Source organism: Megascapheus bottae, chromosome 1 (genome assembly GCF_031878675.1).
Source record: "Megascapheus bottae isolate mThoBot1 chromosome 1, mThoBot2.hap1, whole genome shotgun sequence".
NCBI lineage: Eukaryota > Metazoa > Chordata > Mammalia > Rodentia > Geomyidae > Megascapheus > Megascapheus bottae.
Window position 1 is genome coordinate 35,165,715 of NC_143509.1, and position 21,194 is coordinate 35,186,908.

Sequence of the window (21,194 nt, forward strand, 5' to 3'; positions counted from 1 at the left end):
TCTGTGAGAATCTTATATTGATATAACCAACTAAACACTAGAAGTGGTTGAGTGACAGCATTGAGAAAAAACAGATAAGGAATAGCACAAGGTCATGGGTGGGGAGAGGGTGGGTTTAAACGTCCTAAATAAAGATCCAGAAACACAACAGATCAAAGAAAGGCAAGACAAGTGGGACTAAATTAATGAACAGAGCTTCTGCATTGCAAAGGACATAGGTAGCAAAATAAATAGAAAGCCCACAGATTAGAAGATCTTCACTAGCTATACAATACATAAGGTCCTCATATGAAAAATATACCTAGATTGCCAAAACATAAACCCCCCAATTAAAAAATCATCAAAGAAACAACAACCATTTTAACAAGCAGGCTAAAAAATTAAAGAGAGACTTCTCTGTACAGGAAATAAAAATAGGCAATAGACATGAAGAAATGTTCAACATCTCAGTCATAACAGAAATGCAATTAAAACTACTTTGAGATTCCAACTCATCCCTAGTTAAAATGACCATTATCAAGAAAACAAATACTAGTAGATGCTGGAGGGGATGTGTCCACAAAGAAACCCTACAACACTATTGCTGAGAAATGTTAACTTGAACCGTTATTTTGGAAAGCAATATGGACATTCCTCAAAAGATAGAGCTCCCCTATGATCCAGCAATCCCACTCCTGGGCATTTACCCAAGCAAACACAAAAAAGGCACATTAAAGCTACTAGGAAAAGTGAGTTCATTGCAGTTTTTCCTTTTTTTTTTTGTCTTTTCCTTTCTCTTTGGTTTATCCACTGTTCACAAAGTACAAAGGGTGAACCAAAGCAACAATTATACTCAATATGTTGGAAATGAACTTTACCACTTGGGGGAAGAGGGGGTAAAACTTCAAAAAGAAATGTACTTGGTACCTTACTTAGGTAACTGTAATCCAACTGTACATCACCCTTTACAATAAAATAAAATAAAGAGGCATGTAATTCCTAAGCAGATCACAAGATCCTCTGAATTTATCCTCTACTCATTTAACAACATGGTTAAACATTCATGGTGTGCCTGGGAAAATTCTCCTATAATATTCCCAGACAACACTTTAGGCAAAAAATAAATAAAATACAATTTAAACTCTCTTCTATACATTTGTGTGGTAAAATACATTCTGGCATACATTCTGGATTGACAGAATAGAAGTGCCATAATAAAATAATAAAGTAAAGTAGAATTTAGCATTAGACTCAAGTTGCACTGTAATATTACTCAATGTGGATAGAATTTGCATCCTCAAAGTAAATGCTATGGTCAAATTAGTAACTATATCCACATGAGAAGAACAGCCTTGACCTGGTAATAGAAACATGGGAACTGTCCTAGGTGAGACCATTAAGACTTCTATGCAAGCGCAGGAGGAATTTCAATACCAAACTTTAGACTCTATTACAGAGCTAAAATTATCAAAACAGCTTGGTACTGGCACAAGAACAGGCCTGAAGACCAATGGAATAGAACTGAGGACCCAGATATTAAACCATAGACATATGGCCACCTAATCTTTGACAAGGGAGCCAAAAAAAAATAAAATGGAAGAAAGACAGCCTCTTCAACAAGTGGTGCTGGCAGAACTGGTTAAGCATCTGCAGAAAACTAAAGTGGATCCTTCTTCATCGTGCTGCACCAGCATTAACTCCAAATGGATCAAAGACCTTGAGATAAAAGAAAATACACTGAAAACTTTACAAGAAAACATAGGCGATACATGAGGTCTCCTTGGCACAGGTTGAAACTTTCTTAATAAGGACCAAGAAACACAAAAATCAGAGAAAGGCTGGATAAGTGGGACTGCATTAAACTGCAGAGATTCTGATGGCAAAGGACCTAGCTAGCAAATTAACTAGAAAGCCTACAGAGTGGGAGAAGATCTTCACTTACCATACAACAGACAAAGACTTCATATCTAAAATATATTAACAGCTCCAAAAACTGAATCACTCCAAAATTAATCTTCAAAGAAACAACCATCCCATTAAAAGATGGGCCAAAGACTTAAAGAGAGTCTTCTCTGAAGAAGAAATAAGAATGGCCTATGGACACATGAAGAAATGCTCCACATCTCTGGCCATAAAAGAAATGCAAAAAAAAAAAATTTTAGATTCCACCTCACACCAGTTAGAAGGGCCAGGATCAAGAAACCTAATAACAACTGATGCTGGAGGGGATGTGGCCAGAAGGGATCACTACTACACTGTTGGTGGGAGTACAAACTCGTTCAACCACTGTAGAAAGCAGTATGGCAGTGCCTCAAAAGGCTAAACATAGAGCTCCCCTATGACCCAGCAATTCCACTACTTGGCATTTACCCAACCATCCAGAAACAAGGGCATACTAAATCCTGTAGCACAACGATGTTCATTGCAACACCATTTACCAGAGCAAAGATAAGGAACAAGCCCAGATATCCCTCAGTTGATGAGTGGACCAACAAGATGTGGTATTTATACACAATGGAATCCTATGCTGATGTCAGAAAGAACAACATCCCCCCATTTGTAAGGAAATGAAAAGACAGAAAAAAATCATATTAAGTGAAGTAAGCCAGACTCAAAGGAACATAGGCTCAATGGTTTCCCTCATTTGTCATAATCAGTAGAAACCTTGGACTTTCCTAGCAGAGATTTACAATAGAACAAAACCTAAATACTTAAGGCCATATAGTATGAAGCTAAATTAAAGGACCTTCAGGATATGGATACAAAAGCCATTTAATGAGTGATTGTTGTTCTTAATGGACTATGTTATCTCTTATCTCTTTTGCTGTCCCATGGTTATCTCATATTTTTACAGTATTTCACCTTGTTATCTGATATATTGTATATATGTTTGTTTGGCTATTTTAAATCTGATAGGGAAGGGGGAAAACAAGATGAGGGGTGGGGGTTGGGGGAGAGAAATGGGGACCAAGATATGAGAAAGGGTATCAATGTATGTGAAGTAATGCACCCTTCTATCTGGTGAATATAATGTAACCTTTCTATTAATTACAATAAAATATATGAAGAAAAAAGACTTGTATGAAGAGAGAAGGTAAATGATTTAAGTTTTTGGAGGTAATTCAACATTTCTAAACCAGGAGAAATGATCTAGAGTCCCATAAAGGAATGGTTAAAGGAAAAAAGTAACAAGCAGGTGTGATATCTATAAGACATATGAATAAAATCCAAATGAAGGGAATCATTGTATGACAAGTCAAGGAAAATGAGGACTGAGAATTCAACAGAGTTAAGCAATTTGAAATTGGTTGGGACTAAACAAAAGCAGGTTTATGAAGTGGTGTATGAAAAAGGCTGCTCAGAGGGATTCTGAACGAATAGGTATTGAGGTCCTTTGTGATAGATTGCAAATTATGGATACAAAGAAGTTGTAGGACATTTCTCCTAATGACATTTTTTAGGATGGAAAAAAAAGTTGTTCATAAGAGAAAAGGCACACTGCAGGTCTCATTTTCATTAGAAGTAGAAGTGCCTGCTAAGAAGAATTTGCCTTGGTTAGGAAATGTCTCAGTCAACTCAGGGTGCTGTAACAAAGCAATAGATGGTGTGATCTATGACAGAAATTCTGGAATTTGCAAAGTCCAAGATCAAGCCACAGAAGACTTGGTACCTTCCTACCTGGTTCACAGGAGCCTCTCCTCCCATGGTAAGGGATTTCTATTGGACACTAATCTTACTTTTGAGGCGTCTGGACTTATGACCAAATTATTTTCCAAAGATCTGGTCTACGCATGTCACTTTAAGTTGTTTGACATCAAAATGTAATATGTATATTCATATATATATATGCATGCACACACATGATACATATAAATAAAGATATTTGTTATAGTAAGGCTGAAATACATGGGGTTTATAGTTAAGTAAATCAGATAATAAATACATTTCTTTTGAACCATGACTTCCCTTCCCTTGCTCTCTCCCAGTTTTATGCTTCCATCCATAATCCCAAGTTATTGTATTTTTTGTGTGTGATTTTTTTTTCGTGGGGGGAGGTTCATGGGGTTTGAACTGGCCTGGGTGTGTCCCTGATCTTTTCAGCTCAAGACTACCTACCGTTGGACCCTTGAGTCAAGTCCCACTTCCCATTTTATAGAGGTTAATTGGAGATAAGAGTCTCAGGTCCTTTTGTGCCCACATTGGCTTTGAACCTTAATCCTCAAATCTCAGCCTTTTGAGTAGCTAGGATTACAGGCATGAGCCACTGCACCAGGCTTGATTTTTTTTGCCAGTCTTGGGACTTGAACTCAGGGCCTGGGCACTGTCCTTGGGTTTTTCTCAAGGTTAGGGCTTTACCACTTGAGCCACAGCACCATTTCTGGCTTTCTTATATGTATGTAGTACCATGGATTCAAACCCTGAGCTTCATGCACACTAGGCAAGCACTCAACCACTAGACCATGCTCCTGGCCCCCACAATAGTTCATTTTCAACATAATTTCTAATAAATATCATTGCTGCATTTGTTCATCCTTCGACCCACCCTTTCTTTCCCCTTTGTTTTATATGATCAGATGCATATAGTTATTGAGCCTTTGTGATTTTCTAAGAATACCTTCTTTCGATCTCACTATGTGTGAATGCCAAGACCTGTGTAATTTATCATCTCCCAGTGTAATTCATTTCCTATTTTTTTTTTGATCAGTCGTGGGGGTTGAAATCTGGACCCAGGCGCTATCCCTAAATTCTTAAGGTGAAGGCTATTGTTCTACCACTTGAGCCACAGAACCACTTCCAATTTTCTGGTGGTTAGTTGGAGATAAGAGTCTCATGAACAAATGAAAATAACCTGGGGGAAATTTATAAGGCCCAAATTATTTTAACTAATTAATTAATTAGTCATGGGACTTGAACTCTAGGCTTGGGCATTGTTCCTGAGCTCTTAATAGCTTAAGGCTATCGCTCTACCCCTTGAGCCATAGCTCCATTTCTGTTTTTCTGGTGGTTTAATGGAACTAAAAGTCTCACAGACTTTAGTGCAGGGGTTGGCTTTGAACTGTGATCATGAGATCTCAGCTTCCTGATTAGCTAGGATTACAGGCCTGAGCCACAACACCCAGCTTTTAATTTTATTTTTTTAAGTTGATGCATGAAGGGTTACATTTATACATGTAAGATAATGAGTACATTTCTTGTGGCACATTGTTACCTCCTCCCATTTTTATCTCCCACTTTCCCTCCCTCTCAAACCCCCAGTTTCTAGAGTTCATTTCCAATATATTGTCTTATGAGTATCGCTGCTGCATTGGTTTGTTCTTTATACCTAGTCTCGACATCTCTTTGTTCTCCTTCCTTTCCCTAATTCAGATAAGGTACACAAGGCATTAAAATCAAATAGAGTGTGAACAGAGGATAAATCATATGGGGAGAAAAACGAAAGAAAAAAGAAATAACTTTTCATAGCACATTAAAGACAACCACCACAAAGGAAAATCTCTTGTTTCTGTATCTTGGAATTCATTTCACTTAGCATCATTTTATATGGTCATATATATATATATAGTTACTGAGCTATTGTGATCCTCTGCTAAGGCTATCCTAGATATATACTAATTATTACAAATGAGGAAAGCATGGAGCCTATGTTTATTTGGTTCTGGCTTACTTCAATTAATATAATTATTTTCCATAGCTAAGAGAATGTGGTGTATATACACAATGCAATTCTATGCTGCCATCAGAACAAATGATATCAACCCAATTATAAGGAAATAGACGCAGATAGAGAAAACTCATATTAGGTGAGGTTATCCATTCTTTTTTGTTTTGTTTTGTTTTCCATTTTATTTTTTATTGTGATTAATAGAAGGGTTACATTATATTCACCAGATAGAAGGTGCATAACTTCACAAACATTGATACCCTTTCCCATGACATGGTTCCCATGTACCTCCCATGCTCCCCCCGCTCATCTTGATATTCCCCCTTCCCTATCCAATTTCAAATAACCAATTAAGCACATATAAAATATATCAGATAACAAGGTGAAATATTGTAACAATATGAGATAATCAAGGGATGGCAAAAGAGATGAGAGACGACATGAGAAGTTATCCATTCTTTAATGATGGTATTCAAGAATGTGTCATTTCAAGAGAAAAAAATGCAAACCAAAACAAAACAAAACACAACTTTTTGTCATGCTTGTACTTTAGAACAGACAGTGCTGTGTGTGCATGCAGCTCTCCTCCACAGTTGCAGCTTTCTGTTGGAATTGCCAGAAGCACTTTCAGCTTCTTGCTGCTATTCCAGACTGCTCTTGCTGAAGGTGAAGAACATATCTTTGATTGTTGGTTATTTTTATGTTTTGTTTTCTTTTGATGTGAAACTCCTTGGGTCTCTCCACTATCACTTTGACTCAGAAAGATGTGGTCAAACTTGAGAGGTACTTACATTAAAAAAAAATCAAAGCAAAGCAAAAGAAAATGTAACAAAAATGCAGACTGAAAAAACATCTTCCTTTTAATATGTTTTAGTTATATTTGATCAAAGTCATACAATTTGTCAACTTTAAACTGTTTAATCATCCTGACTTAAAATTTGTATAGTAAAACATTAATTGAATATCTATTAAATTACAGACATTGATTATGTTGGTTATACCCTTATTTTTGAAATAGAATATTTTCAAGTACTAATGTGTAAATAATGGACTTGACTTAGAAAGTAAATAAGTATTTCAATTTTAGCTACAAAGTCAGGTAATTTCATTAGTTAATCAGAGTTTCTGTGCTGTATTAATGGAAACATAATTTTGCTGCTTAATAAACCTTAAATTTTTCATCTATTTTTTATTTGGTATGATAGTGAGCAACAATTATTCTTAAGTTCTAAATTACAGCTTTTTTTAAAGTGACCTTCAAGGCTGAACTATAAAATAGTTTCTTCTTACTGCAAACAGTATAAATATGAAGGTCCCTGAAACCAATTGCATTTTCAATGGTGTAATTTTTACCCCTTGACAACCGGCCATCTTATTTATTTATTACACTACTTTATAGTAGCTGCAGACCATTCGCTTCCTTTCCCACAACCACCAGAAAGAAGGGTAATTTACCAGTGAATAATTTGTTGGAGGTGATTTATTGTGTCATCCTTGAAAGCTCATTTTGACAGAGTGACCTTTGCCATTAATATTTGGTCAATGCCAAACACATAATAGAAGATAAATATTTATATATGTATTTGTGGCATATGGAGATATAGTATAAATGGTGGTACATAAGATAACTGATAAGGCTTAAAGGTTCTTGTGACAAAGAAAAATATATCCAAAAAATACATGAGAATCCAGTCATGATAGTAGTTAGCAGCCACTGAGACATCAAGAACAAAAGCTAAAATAGCACCATACCCTCGAGCTTGGAAGGAGAGAAATGTAGAAACAGAAGCTTTTAATAATTTCTGTTTTCTGTCACCTGCTTTACCCATTTCTGAATGTAAAATAATTTGGGATTGTATAGTTCTGCAGATTTTTTTTTGGCTAATTTACTTTGTCAGAATTCTGAGTACTCATCATCTTGCATTTGACCAAATAAGATGAAAGTCCATTTTCATTTGATCAGGCTATGTACACATTATTCAGTACAAGTAAACTCAGCAGGATATATAATTTTGAACTGTGGCTTGTTGCCACCTCCTGGTTGTCTTGATAAATATCAAATAGTTGTTAGCCCTATTTTTGTTCATTCTTAAAATAACAGACACTGAAGATTCGATTGGAGTTTTCTTTTGCTTGTTTATTAGCTCTAATAGTTCATTATAGCCAGTCATTCATCTAAGAAGAAGAAGTACTATCTCAAGGTGAAAATGCCAAGAAGACTAGTATCCTGTGTCTTCTTTAATTTATGGTTTGAATTTTTAAGTGTCACTTGGCTCTGTACTGCAATCACAAGTAATGGCGACTCGTCTAATCTGTTTAATTTTCTTTTTGAACAATATAAAGTGAATTTCCCAATTGGCAAAATTAAGTTACGTGCAGTACAAATTACATGACTCTAGTTCTCAGCCCATCTGTCTTCAATCTTGGTTTTAATTACCACCAGTTTCAGCTCTGTGCTGGCCTATTTGTGCACATGGAATAATCAGTGGACTGGGTTCCTGATGTTGTGAGCTCTTTAACAAGTCCAGGACAGTCTGCCCCAAGCCCTATCAATTGTAAAGAACGACATTCTTCCCATGGTAATTCCATTCACGATTTGACCTGAATAGGCCTTTCTGAAATAGAGCATTTTATGTGACTAAGAATTCAAGGCATTCCATGAGAAATATCTTTGCTTGATTACTTAAATAGCAGAGGGGCAACCTGATAAGCAATTAGCAATCCACTGGGTATTAACTTCTAAAAAGAGGTTCAGACTCAATTCTCACTGCATTTTCATATCAATTTGGATACAATTGCTATGTTAAAGATTATCATTTATTTATTCATAATACATGTTCAATCCAATGAAAGACTGAGGAAAGCTGGATCACAAACCAAACTTGATTTCAATCCACATTGTCAGTAATATTTGTTTGCTTAAGCTAGGCTTTCTCCCTGCCCCCTATTTTTCTTCGAACTAACATTATTATCAGATAGCCTCCATTAGTTGTTATTCCAGGAGTGTGGTTCCTTTTGTATTCCTCAGAATTGTGCTTCTTCTTTTGTTTATCTCCTGCCTGACAATTTGCAGCTATTCATACAGATTGCTTTTGTGATCATCCTTTCTGTCCTTGCTCTCAGAGCTTCTCCCACATTTGCTTTTCCTTTTCAGTTAACTACATCTTCTGTGTGGCATTACATTGATTGCAATTTGTTACTGACTTCTCAGTTTTCCTACTCTGCTATAATAATGGTCTATTGTACAGCATTTTTTCTCCCTACCTGCATTTTCAAGATAAAGCCCTGTGCTTAAGACAGTAAGGAGCTATCAACCCTTTTTTTTATGCATGCTGTCTCACTGGCAACACTTCAAGATTAATATGCATACTTTTCTGTGTGTGTGTGTGTGTGTGTGTGTGTGTATGTTGGAACTAAGAATTGAACTTGAGGCCCTATACACTTGCTTTGAGTTTTCTCTCAATCCTGGTGATTTAGTATTTGAGCTACAGCCCTACTTCAGCTTTTTGGTGGTTAATTGGAAATAATAGCCTAATGGACTTTGTTTCTTAGATTGGCTCAGCTGTTTTCAGATTACATCTTCCTAAATAGGAAGACAGATGTGAACCACTGTTGCCTGATTTACAGAAAAATATGTTTGCACAAGTTCCTAGGCTTTATTTTATTTGTTATTTTTGCCAGTCCTGGGCCTTGAACTCAGGGGTTGAGCACTATCCTTGGGCTTTCCTCAAAGCTAGCACTCTATTACTTGAGCCCCAGCACCACTTCCAGCTTTTCTATGTATGTGGTACCAAGGAATCAAACCTGGGTCTTCGTTCATGCTAGGCAAACACTCTACCACTAGGCCAAACTCCCGGCACCCTAGGCTTTACTTTGAACAAATAAACCAGAACTAAACAAAACTACCTATGTCTTGCCTTACTATAGAGGTTATATATTATTACTAACATGTTGACCAATTTTAAGCCTTTGTTTGAGATTTTTTTGTGGGTTTTTCTCTTTTTTTTTTTTATAGCCATCCAATATATTATTTAAGGTCACATGTATTATTACATTTACAATTGAGCCAGGTATCCAGGGTTCATGTCTGTAATTTTAGATGTTCAAGAAGCTGAGTTCTGAAGACTGTGGTTCAAAATCAGCCCCGGCAGTACAATCCATGAGATATTTAATCAATTAACTATCAAAATACCTGGATGTGTAGCTGTGACTTAGAGTGGTAGAGAACTAGTCTTGAACCCCAAAGCTCAGGACAGCATCTCTCTATGCCCACATACACACTCAATTGCCACCCTACCTAAGACAAATAATTCTAAGAAGAAGCATATATAGAGATAGTTCATTTGTGAAAATTGTGCACACTTTCAGAGCACTTGATCACAAACTCTTCTGCACACATTGTTCACATACACTATGGGTCAATGCAGATCTGAGACATGGAAGGAGTTCTTGGATCAAGTTCTGCACCGAGACAGTAGACAGTAGTGGGAGAATTTATTTCATGTAGTTTTGTAATTTTCCAAGATTTGTATCTGTCCTTGCTCCTGGGAATATTGAATAGTCTCTAGTAGGCATATTTATTTATAAGTAATATCCTTTTATATGTTCATTGTTAAATCAGTATTATATTTAAATATTAGTAGCTCCCACATTTCTTTTTTCATATGTTTTTACTGTAATTAATAGAAGGGTTACATTATATTCACCAGATAGAAGGTGCATTACTTCACAGACATTGATACCCTTTCTCATGTCTTGGTTCCTATTTCCCTAGCCCCACCGCCATCCCTCATCTTGTTTTCCCCCCTTCTCTATCCGATTTCATATAACCAAATAAACATATATATATTTATATATTTTTATTGTAATTAATAGAAGGGTTACATAGAAGATAGATAGAAGGTGCATTACTTCACATACATTGATACCCTTTCTCATGTCTTGGTCCCCATTTCCCTCTCCCCCACCCCCACCCCTCATCTTGTTTTCCCCCCTTCCCTATCAGATTTAAAATAACCAAATACAAATTTATCCAATATATCAGATAACAAAGTGAGATACTGTAACAATATGAGATAACCAAGGGACAGCAAAAGAGATAAGAGATAACATAGTACCTTAAGGACAACAATCACTCATTATATGGCTTTTGTTTCTATATCCTAGAGATCCTTTCATTTAGCGTCATACTGTATGGCCTTATGTATCTAGGTTTTCTTCTACTGTAAATCTCTGCTAGAAAAGTCCAAGGTTTCTACTGATTATGACAAATGAGGGAAACCATTGAGCCTATGTTCCTTTGAGTCTGGCTTACTTCACTTAATATGATTTTTTCTGTCTTTTCATTTCCTTACAAATGGGGGGATGTTGTTCTTTCTGACATCAGCATAGGATTCCATTGTGTATAAATACCACATCTTGTTGGTCCACTCATCAACTGAGGGATATCTGGGCTTGTCCATATCTTTGCCATGGTAAATGGTGCTGCAATGAACATCGTTGTGCTAGAGGATTTAGTATGTCCTTGTTTCTGGACAGTTGGGTAAATGCTAAGTAGTGGAATTGCTGGGTCATAGGGGAGTTCTATGTTTAGTCTTTTGAGGAACTGCCATACTGCTTTGACAGTGGTTGAACGAGTTTGCACTCCCACCAACAGTGTAGTAGTGATCCCTTCTGGCCACATCCCCTCCAGCATCAGTTGTTATTAGATTTCTTGATCCTGGCCCTTCTAACTGGTGTGAGGTGGAATCTTAGAATTTTTTTTTGGTTTGCATTTCTTTTATGGCCAGAGATGTGGAGCATTTCTTCATGTGTCCATAGGCCATTCTTATTTCTTCTTCAGAGAAGACTCTCTTTAAGTCTTTGGCCCATCTTTTAATGGGATGGTTGTTTCTTTGGAGATTAATTTTGGAGAGATTCATTTTTTTTAACTCCCACATTTTTTTTTCTCTAGCTGCAATTTGCTTGTTTGATGTCTTAAGTGCCTGAGATAATTCAGTGAGATTAATCATAATGCAGGTAACATGTATCAGAGAAATGAAACTATCATATCCCCTTGCTTACATTATATTGTCAATTTTGTTCTTTTTTCTCAGTGATACCACAAGGTGCTGTTAAAAATGACATTAAATAACACATAAACTCAATAACCTTCTATTCTGCTCTTAACTACTGTATTATTCAGAACATGAAGTATTTCTTGTCTGCAAAAATCAGTGAAACCCAAGCTGTGATTGTGCAATTGTTAGCACCTTTAGAACTGTGATAGTCTCATCCACAGAAGAATAGATGCTGTGAAAGGCTATCCAAGATTGTGTTTGTTTGATATAAAAATGCAATTTTAGAGTATGCCCAGTATACTTCACTCTTAATTTAAAAGAAAATTGACAGGGTTTTAAAAGCTGCATCCATAAAATAGAAACAGGAGATACAAAAATAAATATTAAATAAAATCTGAAAAAATTTAGACTAGGAAGCTCTAAAGGAGCACATAGTAGACTATAAAATCACTCTTTATGATAGGATAGTTGTAGCTAGGGATGGATGAGATGGGGATTGACAGCTGGGGTGTAAATTCTGCCTCTTCCAGGGGCAGAGATCAAAGGACCTAAGTTCAAGGCCACTCCAGACATAAATTTGAAAATCCTGTATCAGTCAATATAAACACATGGTGGTATTTGCCTGTCTTCTCAGATAGATAAGAAGTTTATAATTATGCTCCAGGATAGCCCAGTCAGACCTCCAAGACCTTATTTTAAAAATAATGAGTGCTAGATCACCTCCCTAGCAAGTACCAAGGGTCTGAGTACAAAGAGCTTCTGCCTCTACTCTATCTCATTCATCTATCTGTCTATCTATCTATCTATCTATGTATCTATCTATCATCTATCTACCTACCTACCTATAACACAATTATGTGACATATATATGAGAATACATACATATATAGATATATATACACACACATATATACAATATACATCAGAGTTGTAAAACAGAATGAATATATACAATACAATACAATACATTACAAAGTTATGAAGAGCCTTATTATAATAGTAAGGCTGTGCCTACTTCAAGTGCATTCTAACTCAAAGAGCTGACTTAGCATTAATTCCAATTTAAAGATTATTGAATATGACCTCATAGAGATGTACCTTTTCCAGAAATGGGCACTAAAGAAGTCACACGTTTAGAACATGAATACAAGTCTGTCACATCCCAAGTTCACATCTACTCTACTTATCCTGCACAGCCTCATGAACCAGAGCTATTGTAGAGTTTAGGTCAGCTAGATGTCAGCAAATCCCCTTAGAACTTATTTCCTATCATACAATTTAGACCCTTTTTGAGACAGACTGTAGAGATCTCAAAATCCACCCCAGTGTCCCTTATCTCTACTATTAGTCCTTCCTTTCCTCTCATCTTTCATTTGTGTCTTTTCTTCAATTTACTAATTTTATTTTATAGTATCCAGCCCCATTCATTTTATTAAAAGAAACTGTAAGAATGTAACAGTTTGACATGAGCCGTAGATTCATCTGACAAGAGTTCTGAGGGGAGAGGAAAGGAAGATGTAAGTATTCTTTGCTGATTGTGTTCAGCGGATGGTGGGATGGTAGAGAAAGGAATATTCAATATGTATATTCAAAACACTAAGACAGACAATAAACTCCAGCATTTCTTCCATCCTCTGATTTGAATGGGTCTGAGGGAACATGTTAGCTTGAGGCAGTTTGGGTTTACAGGTCAAAGGGAAATGTCAAGTGGTAGCTAGTCGTCTTTCTGGATGCAGTAAAAATTAGGTACTCAGAAAATGGGTACTTTCAACAGATGAGAGTGCAGACAAGGAGAGAGGAGTAGAAGAATGAAGCAGGGACAGGTGAGAAATCAGTCAAGAATTCCTGGATATACCACAGAATTGAGAAAGGGCAGGGTGGGTCGAAGGTGGTTGAAGATGTTGAAGTGGTGACATAAATCAAGATGCATTGTGTACATAAACTGCTTTGTTAAGTAGCAAAAATTCAATATATAGCCTAAAATTAAGATAAATAAGTAAAGGGCTGGGTTGCGAGGGGTGGGTGACCATGTTTAAAGGGCTGACACCGATCAAGAGGCACTGTATTCATAAACTGCTCTGGTGACTGGAGACTTCTTTGTACAGCTACATAAAGATGATAAAAATATTCAAAAAATAGCAATAGATAACAATAAAATGGCCAAGGCACACACAAAAAAAGATTAAGGGAATTAAAGAATAAGCACTCGTTGTGTGCTTGGGTAGGATCATTGTGTAAAGTTGAGGACCTAGAACAGTAAGCCTTTACTCAAATATAAACACAAACATAAAACCAGTATTGCTGGCAGTGCTGTCATCAGGCTTTCTGCAGCCACATCTTCTGATCACACTTCTCTGCCTGCTCACAGCTCCCATGGGGGCTCTACGGTCCCCAAAGATGCTGGGGATGCAATCTTTCAAATGCTTTAATCTAGGTAAAAGACCAGAAATTGCAAGAGCTTTGAGATATCTTTGAATTTGTTTATAATCCCACAATCTCTTACTTAAGTTTGAGGATTTCCCTGAATTTTATTGGTCACATTCTAACATACAATGTTAGTCATTCACACAAGCATTTATATAATATGACATTTACAGTTGTAGTTTTAACTCTCTTAAGTCTATGCCTAACTAGATATGGAAAAAATCTGAAGATTAGAGATTTAATCGAAGGTGTCATTGTTTCTTTCCTAGTATTACAGAAAAAAGGCTTGATAAGATCATAAATACCTTTTGCTTTGAGATGAGGTGAAGCGAGATTATGCAAGTAGATTGTATTTGAACTTTAGAAGTGAATTTCAGTTGGTTCTAAATAAGATAATTTTATTATAATCTTAACATGCAACTTTAATTATTTTGTATTATGTTGCCTGAATATTGATATTTAGAATAAATCAGTGTGTTCTATAATACAGATATATGAAAATCATTTTAAGTTGTTCATTTAATTCTTTTCACTTTATTTTATCATATCCCTTCTTCAGAAATGTTAAATGTCACCTAAGGAAAGAAAATACGGCTCTAGATTCATATATTTTACAAAAGAAACCCAAGAATCTGCTTTAAAGTAAACCTAGGGAAGACTTTTACTGCAGATGATAGGTCACAGATGTAAAAACTGATAAAGTAAATTTTTGAGCATAAACTCAAAATTGCCATGACATATTTTTCCATGGATTTCAAAAGTAGATAGGAAGTAACTTGTATTTAGTTTGTGTACTTTAGCATTTATAATTGCACGGTAATGAATTGTGCATTTAGAAAGTAAAGGGATCATTTTCCATTTTCTCCAAAGATACAGAGGATAGATTTAGGTCAGACACTGTAGACTGTAATTAAAAAGATAAGATTCTTATCTGGTCTTTGATACCAAGTTCTTGATATTTAGGCTCCATGATTTTAACATAAAAATAACTGTATTAATTCTCCTCAGATAAATATCTACTTTCCATTTAGTTTTCTTTGGCCCTAGGAACTGGATACTTTTAACATTTCAACTATTTTAACTATTCATTCTATGAACTGACATGCATTAGGCCTTTCAAATATATATATATATATAATTGTACATATATGTGTGTGTATTTATATATCTTGTTTTTATGGATTAATTATAGGAAATAGACATACATTACCATAAAATAGTCTCCTCTTTTTATTTTAAAAACTTTCAACTATAATTTATTTTAATGAAGCAAGTAGAAACAATAGGTTTCTTTCATATTCATTATGTATCAAACAACTCCCTAAATGATTTTATATACATTGTTTAATATAATAGCATAACTCAAATTAGATAATACCTTCTAATTCAACATTGCATCAACTCAATTTTTAATAAATGACAACTGCAGAATAGCTACTGTGCATGCATCTGGAGACATAAAGACAAATAAAACATAATTGCTGATCTTGTGGGATTCTGTTCCACGATAAAGACAAACGAAATAGATAAGGATGACAGTATTGGAAATGCTATTATAAAGCTACATACACAATAATTCATTGATTGAATGATATGCCTAATAACATTCTAAGTGCAAGGAAACAACAATGAATAAATAGACCTTCATTTGTTCCCTAACAGCAATCAGTCATTTGGGGTCACAAATCTTCTCTAGAAAGAGTGACATCTCTTTCTGGATCTATTTAAAGAATAAACATGCTCTAAGTGACAGAGACATGGCTGGTAGGAATCTTTGGTGTGACATATAGCAAAATGATTGAGTGAACATTGAATGTAGAACTCCTTTTCAATTTGTAACCTCCTACCTTAGAAATAATGCATACAGTATAAAATGGTTGGCTGATTTCTATTGTCAAGGTCTTTTCTGGAACCAACTGGTTACTGAAACTGTCAATTTTCTACATCTACAGTACCATAAGGAATAAATTCATTTAGAGCTAAGTAAGGTAGAATGATATAATTTGTCTCACTTGATTCAGTAATAATGCCCATTCTGCAGTGTATGTTAGATCAGAAAAGATTTTTCTTTTTTAAATGGAAGACTTTCAAGAATGTCAAACTTGTTTTTTCTGTTGTTCAGTCTTTCAATTCTACTGAAGTTTAAATGTGCCTTATCCAACTTATGCTGTCTTTATGCAAAGGTATTTCCTTGAAACTTTAACATTTGTGAACAACCATGATTGAAAAAAGTCTTATCTCCATAAAGTAGTACTGTTATTTGGAGACTATGGTTTCAAAGGTTTTGTTTTGAAACCAAACAAGATAATTAATGAACATATGTAGAATACATAGTAAGACAATAAATTTTAAACACTTGCAAACTATCAAGATACACTTGATTCATTAATTTCAACGAAGAGAAAGATGGATACTGACTTCAAATGCTATTTCTTCTAATCCTTAACTTAGCAAATATATAATATCAACAAAAGTTGTATACTTGGTTACAATGTTCCTTGTAAGTCTGGATATAAATGTCTTTGCTACCTTTATATAATAGATAGTTTTTACATGATTTTTATTTTATTGTTCTTTAGATATTTTATAAACCTATGACATTGGATCTGCTTTAATTTCTTGAAAACTTCTGGACTGTATAGATCATTTTATTAGAAATTGATGATCTGTCCATGATAGTCTTATGTCTTAGCTCTACTTTTACCCTGTTTTTTTTCTTTATTTTGTACAATATTTTTTAAATTACAAAGCATAGACTGATACAGCAGGCATGTTAAGCTAGACATTCCTGAAATCTGCTCCTAGAGAGATTAGCACTTCCGGAAATTTGCATTGTGGTGAACAGCATAGTGTGGGAGAAATGGTGACACTTGTGCACTTCATGTGGAAAAGGTTCCATTTGATTTTTGTTTTCTGCTATCTCTAATGAAGACTCCCAAGTCCCCCTTTCATGTTCCACTTGCCTACTTCAAATTCCATTTTTGCGAGTGACAACTTAGATTTCCCAAAAGACATCCTTTTATCACCTTGAGAGGAAGTGATCCTCTGCCATGGCATGCTGGTTTCCTGGCATCAGCAATCCTCAGTGTCCAGAGATCTTGGTACTCAGTGGCTGTTTTTACTGGTGGGAGAAGAGGGCTGCCCTTCCCCTAACGTGAGAAAGAAAGGGTGTGCAAATCACATCACCAGGCAGCTTTACACTTGTAGGGAAATGCGGTAATTTAGAAGTGTTAATGATTTAATTGTTATAACCAAATCTCTTAAGAGCTTTTAAAGTACTTTATTATTACTTTCACATTACAGTTAAAGACTCTGAATAGGACCTTCAAGTACTTTGTGGCAGATCAGGAATGTCAGTCCACGTGGACCAACAGGGGGAGGGAGTATAAGATTAGTGTTGCGTTTCTCTAAAGATCTTTATGGACCATGATTATTATAAGAATGTATCTAATAAGTAACTCTTAAATATTAAAAAAAAAACAAAGCAAAAGACTAATTATCTCAAGAGCAAACTATAACAATGTAAAGTACATAGTGCAATCTTTGGTAGTTTTGAAGTTTCAACTTCACGTTACAGAAAATTTGTAGTATAAGTAAAGAACTTATAAATCAATAGTGACTTATCTCCTGGGCCTGAGGAAAAAAGATGGCTGCTTCATGTATGGTTTTACCCTGAATACAGAACTCCTATGGAGAAGATGAATATTTTAAATCAGAAAGGCCAGGTTTCTCATCTCGAACTGCATTTGACTTATTGACTTGTTACATTTTGCTTAACTTTATTTTCAAGTTCTGTAAAACAGATATGAGGTGTAACAGATAATAAATGAAATAGCTATGTAGATTTGGTAAATGTTAACTAAGATAATTAAAATATGTAATGACTATTAAATGATATAATTATGTACATTGTTTAACATCGCATCTAGAACAAGGTATTTTAAAAATATCATTGTACTGTTATTATTAAGGTTTTATATAGAGGGTCTACTCTTTCAAAGTCAAATAATGGTTGCATTACTTTTTGGACAAAGTTTTCCTACTTTCTGGAGCACAATATACTTTATTAATCAGTTCCTTTCTGCTGGAATTGTTATTAGTAGTAGCAGTGAATGTATTTTAATAAGGGTCCTAACAAGTTTAGATATAACTTTGGGCAGAATAAATATATCATCAAAGTTGAAGCTTTGCCTTATTCCAGGTGAGTTTTAAATACTTAAAGCTTCACTTTAGTTAGGCTGCCGAAAGCAAAGAACTGCCTGTGGCAATCCACTCAGTCCTCAGTGACTTGTGTGGTTTGTATGTTTGAGGCATGTTTATTTTGCCACGTTGAGAATGTCTTTTCTGAGATGGGCTCATTTATTTCCCCCAGATGACCGGCCTTGTACTCATCAATTGTTAGCCATGGCCTCGCGCCTGCGTGAGAGTGCTGAGCTCTTTCAGTCAGATGAGATGCGACCTGCTAATGACCCCAAGGAGAGAGCCCCTACCCGGGTCCGGATGCTGAACGACATTCTCCAAGACATGGAGAAGAGCTTTCTTCTGCAACAGGTGCCGCCAGGTTTTTATAGGTAGGTTATCTATACCATCAAAGGTATAGGTGGTCCCTTAATCAGAGCTTTTATTTAAATTCATATATATATATATACATGTATGTACATGTATATATACATGTATATATTTGTTTCGATAATATAGCACTATTTAGTGGAGATTATAAAATAGCATATTAATGGCTTGAGAATCATAACCCTCCTCCCAAGAGAAGATCATATGTGTGTGTTATATCTCTGTGCATTGTAACCATATAGATATTTCTCTGAGTGCACACCAACGCACAGAAACTGTATGCACACTCACAGAGGGAACTTTGTGCAGCCACATGACATATCACGTAGAACATGGCCAATAATGTTTTTGGATGAATTGCAGTGAGTCAGATGTGATGTGGTTATTGAAAAAGCCAATGGAATTAAAGGTTGTACTGGAGAAAATGTGAGGTCACAGCATGGGCTTCATATGTTAATCTATTGGTCAGGCTTCAAACTGTAGTCTTACATAGCTCAGCTTCCTGGGATTCCACATCTTAATTTCTATGCTTACCAAAATGGGAAAAAATATGTTTTAGGATACATTTCCAAGTTAATCTTTTACTTCATTTGTTAAAATAAAAGACATTAATAAAATTATATGTGAAGAACTTACTTGGGTACAGGATGAAGTTCTAAACATTCCTCATTCGTTCAGTTCCTCTTGGCCCTGAGCATCAATAAACAAGATTCTTCTATAAAACTGAATTATCTCTTTGGTGTTTACCATTTGATTCCTCTTTTGGCAACAAATATGAACTTCTTTAGAAATAGAAACATTTGTCAACATCTTCTTGAATACTTGCTAAATGAGGACTTTTTTCAGACTACAACAAATCTTATATCCCAGGTTTGAAGGCTTTAATATGCCGATTATGAAACTATGTTGTAACTAACATCAGAGAATTTTTAATATTGAAATCTTATAGAGAAATATTTTGCCATTACCCTAGATTTTCAGTTGTTACAAGGTTGCATATTTATCATACTTTTTCTTAGGTCAATTTTAGGGAGAATGTAACATTCCTTTCTTGTGTTTTGTTTTGTTTTGTGTTATGTTGTATTTTCTATTCAGGGGCTTGAACCCAGGGTCTGGGAGCTGTCCTTGAGCTTTTGCCTCAAGGCTAGTGCTCAACCACTTTGAGCCTAATCTCCACTTCCAGTTTTCTGGTGGTAAACCGGAGATGAGAACTTAAGGAGTTTCCTGCTTGAGATGGCTTTGTACCTTGACCCTCAGATCTCAGCCTCCTGAGTAACTAGGATTACAGGCATGAGCAGGAGGCAATTTGAATAGAAGAATTTGCCTTTGTTTTACTTGAATAACCTATTTAATTTTTTCTATCTGTGCATCCATTGCTCATCTTTTTTTTCATTTTAATATTATTGTTGAGGTAATGTATAGAGGTGTTACAGTTACATTCACCAGATAGTAAGTGCATTACTTCTAACATATTGATACATCTTCTTATGTTTTCGTCCCCATTTTCCTCCCCCACCCCCTCCTAATCATCTTGTTTTTCCCTTTCCCTTTCCTATTTCAAATAAACAAATAAACATATGTAAAATATACCAGGTAACGAAGTCAGATACTGTAACAATATGAAATTAACCATAAGGACAACAAAAGAGAAGAGAAATAACATAGTACATTAAGAACAACAATCACTCAAGATAAACCTCGTTTCCATATTCTAGAGATCCTTTCATTTAGTCTTATATCCTGTATGACCTATGTATCTAGGTTTTGCACTATTGTAATCCTGTGCTAGGAGAGTCCTAAATGTGTGCTAATTATTACAAATGAGGGTCATTGCTTTTCTTTAAGACAAAATCTCAAGGAGCTGTTAATATCAAGGCAAAATTTAATAAGATGTGAGAAGATGACTTATAAACTGAAAGCCTATACAAAGTTTACAAAATAAAAATAATTTTATACTACACTATCCAGGAAAAAATATTTTTAAAAAATATTTTATTGTAATTAATAAAGGGGTTACATGATATTTGCCAGATAGAAGGTACATTAATTCACATACATTGATACCCTTTCACATATCTTGGTCCCCATTACCCTTCCCCCCACCCCCATCTTGGTTTTCCCCCCTTCCCTACCGTTACAGTATCTCACTTTGTTATCTGATATATTGGATATATTTGTATTTGGTTATTTGAAATAGGAAAAAATATTTTGAAATGAAATGGCACAGAAATTTATTCCTTCCTGAATCACTGTTAGGAGATATGTCTTTTTTTTTTTTTGCCAGTCCTGGGCTTGAGCTCAGGGCCTGAGCACTGTCCTTGGACTTTCTCAAAGCCAGCACTCTACCACTTGAGCCTCAGCACCACTTCTGGCTTTTTGCTATGTATGTGGGGTACTGAGGAATCAAACCCAGGTCTTCATGCATGCTAGGCAAGCACTCTACCACTAGGCCAAACTCCCGGCCCCAGGAGATATGTCTTTTATTTTTAAAATTATGAATG

The 21,194-nt window shown here is 35.4% G+C and overlaps 1 protein-coding gene across 1 annotated transcript in view; it reads left to right on the forward strand.

Moving 5' to 3' along the window:
- The window catches only part of Naaladl2 (N-acetylated alpha-linked acidic dipeptidase like 2), an 855,862-nt gene that overhangs the window by 802,820 nt on the left and 31,848 nt on the right, over positions 1-21,194 (forward strand). The window contains exon 13 of the mRNA XM_090342362.1: positions 18,497-18,695. Within this exon, the coding sequence (XP_090198488.1) occupies positions 18,497-18,695 (199 nt within the window). The remainder of the gene's footprint in view (positions 1-18,496; positions 18,696-21,194) is intronic.